Here is an 8603-nt window from a genome sequence, read left to right on the forward strand (position 1 = left end):
ATAAATAAATATAGCAAAGCAAAAGTACAATTCTCTACAGTTTTGGATAAGTCGAACAAAAATCCTCTAATGTGGCATGAGTGAATCCCATTTTTTTATAAACCTAGTGAAATAAATGCTGCTGTTACATGCAGCACAGTGCAGAAGGGACCCACAGATACACATGCACATTCTGCCCTCTAGTGGTCAAAGGCACGAACAACAGGCTCTCTGACAGCCATGACGTAAGGCCCTTGAGTAAATCAGGGCACTGATACAATGCCTTTATTGCTATTTCCTTTCAGCAAAAAGATCCCGTATTCCCCTCTTCATCTTCTTGTTCAGCAGGACCACATTCCTCTGGTGTTGATGACAAATAAAGAGCCCTGTGAGAGACAAAGAACTCATGGGAGTTGTAACACAAGAGCAAATGTGACTAGAATTCAGAGGAAAGGTGTCCTTGATTATAATGTCTGTATCCTCTAGATAACTGTTTAGTTTACCCCAGTGAGAGGATGAGCAGCAGAAAAACAGAAGCTAAACAGGCTGTGAGGAGCAGTGGTGATGGGAGGTGGAGGGAGGAGCTGGGAGGACCACCGGGCACAGGGAGTAAGCGTCCTCCTGGGAGCAGGGACAGGTCGAATATCTCCTGCAGCTCTGTCTGGCCGACCACAACCTGGGGGGTCACTAAGAGAAAGAGAAAGAGGGACAGAGGGATACAGGGGCGCGTGTACTCATAAAAGATGGCGGCAGAGCCGTTGGAATACCAAAGTAAGTAAGTAACCCAGGTTAATATGTTGAGATTAAGAAGCAACCATCATAAAAATAACCCTTGGAGTACCCCACTGGCAACCATGAGTTTGGAGGAGTGGTCTTCTATTGGTACAAAAAAACTTTAATTAAAGTGGTAAAAAAAAAAAAATTCAGTTTACTGTTCAGCTCTTTTGGACCTTCAGACTTTGATAGAGATAACAAAGATACCCGCGCTGAATAATTCTTCAGAAAATGGAGGAAAACTAAGCTAGAATTAAAAAAACACACCCCTCAAGTAAATTTTTGAAGATATTTCTTTTTGTCCCAGTATTGATCACTTTAAGACACAATATCCACTAATATCTCCGTGAAGAGGTGAGGTGAGGTGAGTTACCTGTTAGATAGTAGTAAAGCCTGACAACAGAGCGTTGTCCTGAGTAGATCTCACACTGGTAGGTGCCCTGATGGTGCAGACTGGTTGAGGGGATGGAGTACAGTCTGTCCACTCCCACAGTCACCTCTTTAAACTGATCAACCTGCTGAGTTTTCACCTGACCAAGAAAAAAAGGCTGCAGATCAGTCGATCAAACTTTATTCTGCCTAATAAATCAAATACTGTCATGTGCAGTTATATGCATGCAAGAAATATGTTTTAAAAGAGAAACTAGAACTAAAAAATGTAAGTCTTTATCAAGAGTGAAGGTAGAGTGGACTGCATGATTGTCAGGCAGTTTGGTGCAGCATCAGCAGTACTGCAGGCAATGTACTAGTCTGTGAAGAGCCAGCAAAGTTAAAGCTTTCAATTTACTGGTCCCTCTTCATTCCAGCCCTCACCTGTGGCTATGCTTTGGGTAGTGACCAAAAGCTTGTGGGTAAAAGTCAAAATGAGTTTCCTCAGGAGGATGGCTGGGCTCAGCCCTAGAGATAGGGTGAGGGTTTTTCCTCTGCATCAAAAGGAGCCAGCTGAGGTGGTCCATGCCTCTAAGGATGGAGAAGTTGTGACCACATTGCTCCTATACTGGCTCCTCTTAAGATTTTATTACTTCTTTTTAAAAGCATCTTATTTGACTGGACTGACGTGTCTGAACTGTTGAACCAACATGCTTCAGTCAGAGCACTGAAGTCAACACACCAGATGCCCTTGAATGTTCAAAGATGTAGACTTAAACCTGAAATGACAATCTCTGTGGGGAAAATGCTCAAACTATTGAAAAATTTAAATCCTTGCTTATGGCTCAATCCATCCATTTTTAATAAAGACAGGCTTCATTGCAACATTATATTATAATCCTATTTATTCTTTACATTGATAATTTTATCCATATTTGTCCCTTCATATTGTGTTTTAAGCCTGTAGATAATTTTGGCACACTGAGATAGTTTTAAATTTGCTCTATAAATGCATGTCACATGACATGACTTATTTTCAGACTGTTTCATAACCAGTAAGAACCTCCTATCTGAAGCTTTAAACTTTAATGTCATGTCAGCTTATTAAACAAGTGCACCTGCATGTTTAGATACAGGGCGAGTTTATCAGTCTAAACAGTTTTACATGTGTTGGTACAAACTAAGAGGGAGACGCGACCTGATTTGAAGCCTGTCACAAACAATTATTTGTCCAAATTGTCCTAATGTTTGTCGTGTCAGCACAGTAACTTTACTTCTCCAGCCTGACTCCGAGAAACCCGGATCTGGAATCATGACTAGATTGTGGCGGTGGTGTAGTGCACTGCGAACTTGCTTATTTTTCAGTCTCCATTAAGTATCCTCTCTCCTAGCATGCTAGAGGCAACAAAAAGTACTCTGAGTACACAAGTGCATTGCTAACAGACCTTGGAGTAGTTCACACAAAATGCACATTCATGCTCTCCTCTGGCTATCACTATCATAATTATCCATAAAACCTGTGCTAGTGTTATCAATGCTAACTGGATTTTTGACGTCTTTACACTTTAAGTAGCTCTCCCACTGTGTTGACGACCAGAGAGGCCTGAATGGACGACAGAGGTCACTGATGCTTCATACAACACTCCAAAGACAAAAAAACGCACCACCAGCAATGGCAGTTTTGGATTAGACCCGGTTCAAGTTGAAGGGACAGCTTTAAAAATGAAATGTTCATCACAAAGGAACAGTGGGAATCTTGTTGTACGTCAAGGACATTGCTGCTGTCTCTGAATAAGCTGGTTCACTTGCACTGTGAAGGATAGACTACTGTTGACAGTGTGTGCTCTTTACAGCATGGAACAGTGCATTAATACATGTGGGGGAAGATGTGTTAGAGAACACAGCACATGTGGATGGGCTTATCTTTGAAAAAGGAGAAGGAAAACATTTTCAAAAATACTTATGTAAATGTGGATGAGGCCTGAGTTTCTGTGAAGTTGTTATGCAGGGGTGGAAATTAATTAATTACAGTTACTCAAATTACTGTAATTAAGTTGTGTGTTTTTTGGGTACTTGTACTTTAATGAATACATTTTAAAATCAGTACTTTTACCTCAACCTCAACAACAGGAAAGAAAACAGTAATTTCTTGTATTTTTTGCATTGCATTTTGGGAACAAGAAGGTGAGAGCACGTGCTTGGAAGGAGAGTGAAGTTGGAAATCACATTGTTATCCAACTCCATCCTAACAATAAACAGGTGAGTGCCTTACTGCTTTGCTAGTTAGAACAGGCAAAAACCATCACTTACTAAGTTTGAGGTCATTTGTAAGATTAGCATTAGCTAGAGTTTGACATGACGAACAAACACCGCAAGCACACAGAGTGAGTACATTCTTTGCCAGCTAAGATTAGCTTGATCTTAACAGTTGCTGAAAATTGAATTCAGATGATTCATTTAATGTATTATTTCTTTTGTTCCAATGTTGTTTTTTCCCTTTACAGAATCCTTGCAGTTCCTGTCCAGCAAGGAAATTCACAGGGAGCTACAGTAAAAATGTCTCTAGTCCAGGATATTCTACAGTACCTCTAATAACGTTTGCCAGATCTGTGGACATCAGTGTAGTACTGTAGTGGCCTATGGGAAACTTAAATTTATAGTGATGCAACTTTTTTCTTTACAACCAAATTTTTTGATATTTATTGTTTGTGTTAATCTTCTTAGACAGCAGCGCTTGAAGCAGACTGCTGTTGTCAGTCCTAAACCAACTTATTTTTGTTTTATTTTAGTGTTTTAAGTAGAATTGAAGTTTTAAGTTATTCTCTATGTTATGAGAAAGTTTGATGTCCTAAGAACCATCAAACTCATTAAAAACCCAATATATAAACAAATTAAAAATTTGCCAGTTTTTGTTAAACCTTGAAAAGTTGACCTTTTTGCTGAAGGTTTTGGCACAACAGCAGTTATACTTAACACATACCTGTATGTATGTTCAATTTTAATAAAGAGACATGGTTTGAGAAGACACTTTGAAGTTTTGTCATTTGTCTTGACATTTTAAGTTGCGGTTTGAAAGGCTATGTTTATCACATTAAAGCATGGTGTTTATAACATGACATGCAAGGAGTAATTTATGAAATCACTAGGTTTAGAAAAATAAATTTATACTGTCAATTTTGCGAGAAGGAAATGAATAAACAGCAAGGTGTAGTATTTTGCAGCAATTCACAGTAAAAATCTGTAAATATACCTCTTAAGAAAAAGTGTAAATAAACAGTAAAAAATGCTAATCTTTCCAACAGTATTTTCCTGTTAAGGTTTAAAATAACAGCTTTTTGCTTTATTTATAAAAAACAGTAACTAACTGTAAATTTCAGCTACAGCAACATACTGTTAATTTTACAGTAACTTCCTGGCAACCCTCCTGCCAGTTGTTGACCGTTTTTTTAATGGGGGGAATTTCTAAGAGTGTTTGAGGTTTAATCTCTGCTTTGTTCTTGCTAGATGAGACCCACCTCGCCAGATTTTCAAGAGTCACTGTGGCTCTGCCAGATAGTAAAATACTGAACACTTTATAAGGTGTAGTTTCACTATATGTAATGTGGACCAATGAAGACACTTCTGAAGTTAAATTTGATTCCATAATAGTTTAATTTACACTGTCAATTATGCTATGTATTTTACTTTATTATAGAACTGTGATTTTACCTGAACAGCCTGGCTGGAGATCTATTCTCGTTGTTCTTGCTAATAAGAAAAGTTCATACTTTATTCCTCAGTAGCTACTCAGCACTCAGTCCTTAAAGTAAACTTTAAATGAAATATTTTTAACTTTTAGTTGAGTAGATGTATAGACCACTTTAACTTCAGTGAATTCTAACCAGAGAAACTGTACTTTTACTTCCGCACAATAGTTGTGCACTTTAAAAATGTATTTGTGGTCTCCCACTTTCTTAAAACCAGCACGGACTTAAAATCCTTGAGCATCTAGCCAGCCTTGATAGGCCAAAATAGCAGCATATAGAGCTGAGTGAACACTGGTGTTGATCTGCTGACCAGCCTAGTAAACTGACAGATTGAACTGTAAGAAGAAACCAACATCAACAAGTATTTTATGTTAGGCTAAGCTGATGTTCTCCTGGCTTTAGCTTTATATTTAAAAGACACAAATGAGAGTGATATAACTCTTGTCATTCATGTGAAGGTGTTTGAGTGACCCTGCATTGTTCAATACTTCCCCAGCGTACCTCCTCTGCAAACCTCCAGATCACCTCAATATCGTTTGGTAAGCTAAATGGCACATCACATCGCACCTGGCTCCTGCTGTTCTCCATCACTGTAATATCTTGAACTGAAAAAAAGAAAAACATATAGCCACCCACACGCACACACACACACACACACACACACACAGATAACATTCACAGGGGGGCAGCTCTTGCAGTCTGAGCCCTCCTTAATGATAATACTTAAGCCCAGTCTCTGAGGAGTGGAGTAAAAGTGATGATATGCTAAACAGCAGCTGTGCTGTACAGGGTTGATATGAATACCATCGTGTGTGGGAGTCAACTGTCACCTTGCATAAAGAAGCCAAGGACTTAAAGAGTACCTTGGGGGGTTCTGTGCAAAAGATATAATGTGTGGAAATAAAACCTTGCCTTGTTTTATTTTATTTTTTTTGTCAAATCCCGACTTTCTGCTAAGAGCATTTCAAGGATCAAAAGCTGAGCGTTTCAAGGATCCCGAGCGGATGCTTATGAAGGAGAAAATATAGTTATGTAAGGATGTGTCAAGTCTGGATTAACACACCTTTTTTCCTGTTTGAAAAATGTGATGTAACAGCATCAGTGATCCAGTGTGTATGACTGATGTTAAAACTCACCTGGACAGTCCAAGGGGAATTCACAGGAGTCGTACTTGCAGGTTACACAGTTGTATACGGCACCCGCTCTCTGGAAACCTGAAACATGGTTTTCATGGAGTTTTTAAGTTGTAAAACAGACTAATATAATTCTGATAATCTAATAGTAAAGTTAAATGTCAAACTGTTCAAGTGGAATAGATGTCAGATTCATTACTACATTTTCCACAGAGATTTACTGTTAGAAACATATTTAAGATCAAAACCATTACATACACATTTACAGAATAAAGCATGCAAAGAGGGCCAAATTTGTACTTTTGCCCACAGGGGGGCGCCCAAATCGTCACAAACCAAACAGGTCTCAAAGGAGCTTTAATTGAGATGGCACAGGAAAGATGGAGAGGACAAGGCATCAGGAGGGTCAGACAGAAATATTTCATTGATTTCTCTCACTTAAACACAGATTTTAGCTTGCTTTACAAAGTGGAGACAATTGTGCATTAATAAAATCCATATCCACATTTGAAATGTATTTTTGAAACTTGTGCCAGTGCCGAGATAAAATTATAAGGCTTGCCAATACAAAGCATTGAACTTTCATTTGCAGACAATTAAAGAAAAGCGCTAGCTATCATATTATTTACAGGGAAGGTGCAATTTAGGGATTCTGGGGGCAACAGAATGTACAAATTATCAAGGCCTGACAAAATAACAGCATAGAAATGAGATACAGGTCATGACAAGAGATTATTTTTGTAGCCTTCCCCAGATCTTTGCTGTGATATGCATTGTCAGCTGTGAGGCCTTCTAAAGAGTAGTGTGTGCCTAAATCTTGTCCAATCAATTTCATTTACCACAGGTGGACTCCAATCAAATGTAGAAACATCTGAGCGCAGATCAAGAGAAATGGGAGGAACTTGAGCTAATTTTTTTTTTGTTGTTGTTGTTTTGTGAAATATTTTTCTTTCATATTTTTAATACATTTGGAAAAAAAATCTTAAATTCTGTTGTGACTTTGTCTTGATGGGGTACTGAGTGTAGATTAATGAGAATAAAAATGATGTTTTTGGACTGTATTATTAGGCTGCAGCATTATAACATTGAGGGTTTAAAAACATTTTAAGTGCGCTGTAAAAGAAAAGAAGACTGCTGGAAATCCTTAAGATAATGTATATACACAGCTGAATACATACTGTTCATAGCATTATGTTTATATATTTTTGATTCATGCAAAAATTGTACATATTGTACTGTTGACAGCATTCTGCAAAAACTGTCATTTTTTACATTTTCCTTGGCTAATATCACAGTAACTGATGATATTTGTAGAGAAAAATGTGGTGAGATATATGAACAATTTGTATACAGGGGACACCAAAATCCAAATGTCGTGACAGGAGCTTCAAAACATTTAAACACAGAAGAGACAAAAACAGACACTCACCACATGGAGGGAAACATCCAGACACTGAAAGAAAGAGAGAAAGTTCACTTCAATCACCAAATTTTATTTCCATCAATAATTTAGTGCTAACATCCACAAGTATGAGACAGTGTAACCTGACAGCTTCCTTTATTCTCCACAGTGTTTGAAAGGCTGTAATAAGCTTATTAAGGGGAGAGTGAAGAGATCAGAGGGAGCCATAATGACCTGATATAGGCCTCAGTGTAGATGAAAAAGATGAGGGAAAAGGAGAACAGACCATGTCTCACCTCTGGGCAGTTTAGAGGCAGCGGCGATGAAATTGTCTGCTGCTGTCTGCAGCCTTTCCTCATACAGTGTGTCTGACGGGAAGGAGGAGGAGGAAGACAGAAATATTTGGCTCAACACATCCTGCTGAATGAGGTGCTTCAGGGCATCATTTTAAAATTTCTCATTTCTAACTCCCCTCCACTTCTGACCTTACTTAACAATTCTGACACAGTAAAGACTCATTCACTTGTGCTGTAATGTGTCTGTCTGAGCAGGTGTCTAAGTACCTTTATTCTCCTTTTTGTCAAACTCCTTCATTATGGGGAGGATCTCTGAATCCAGAATTTCTTTTAGCTGTTTCTCATAGCCTTCACCTGGAAAAGGAAACATGAAACAAGCACAAAAAGGCATCTTATTCACTCTATTTTAGGCTTATTGTCCATTTACAGTAGATTTTGACAGTAAAAGATCATTTTTCGCACCGACTCTTCCAGCCTTGATCACCCTCTCGTTGTTGTTGAAGATGCGGTCCAGCTTCCTGAAGCAGGCGTCAACATTTCTAACACTATATTGCGACAAAATGTGACCCCAACACAGACGACCAGTGTCTGCTACATCAATAAAGCACTGAAAACAGCTCATAGAAGGGCTGAGCAGTAAGCTAAGACACACAAACAACAAAGCAGATGTGCGCATTTTTCAGCCTGAGCATTAAAGTCAAACAAAGAGATCAATATGAAATGTTTTTATTCAAATCCTGCTCTCTTAGGGCAACAAATGTGGAAATTCCAAGGTTACAATTCCAAGGGAAGCTTGCAAAATCAATCAAATTTATGTGCATATTTCACATGGAATTCAAAGTTTAGATTTTGAAAGTGTGCAGCTGGTTTCTTTATGTTGGGTTTTTAAAGGAGAGCATCACAG

At 38.4% G+C, this 8603-nt stretch overlaps 1 protein-coding gene across 1 annotated transcript; it reads right to left on the bottom strand.

Moving 5' to 3' along the window:
- Window positions 1-280: 280 nt before the first annotated feature.
- Window positions 281-8375, bottom strand: LOC121513513 (sperm acrosome membrane-associated protein 6). Its single transcript, XM_041793311.1, has 10 exons — window positions 8162-8375; window positions 7967-8053; window positions 7690-7771; window positions 7431-7454; window positions 6158-6167; window positions 6005-6095; window positions 5370-5473; window positions 1127-1283; window positions 483-666; window positions 281-365 (listed from the first exon to the last, which is right to left on the bottom strand). Exons 1-10 carry the CDS (start codon window positions 8373-8375, stop codon window positions 281-283), a joined length of 1038 nt encoding a protein of 345 aa, XP_041649245.1.
- Window positions 8376-8603: the final 228 nt, after the last annotated feature.

Source organism: Cheilinus undulatus, linkage group 8 (genome assembly GCF_018320785.1).
Source record: "Cheilinus undulatus linkage group 8, ASM1832078v1, whole genome shotgun sequence".
Taxonomy (NCBI): domain Eukaryota; kingdom Metazoa; phylum Chordata; class Actinopteri; order Labriformes; family Labridae; genus Cheilinus; species Cheilinus undulatus.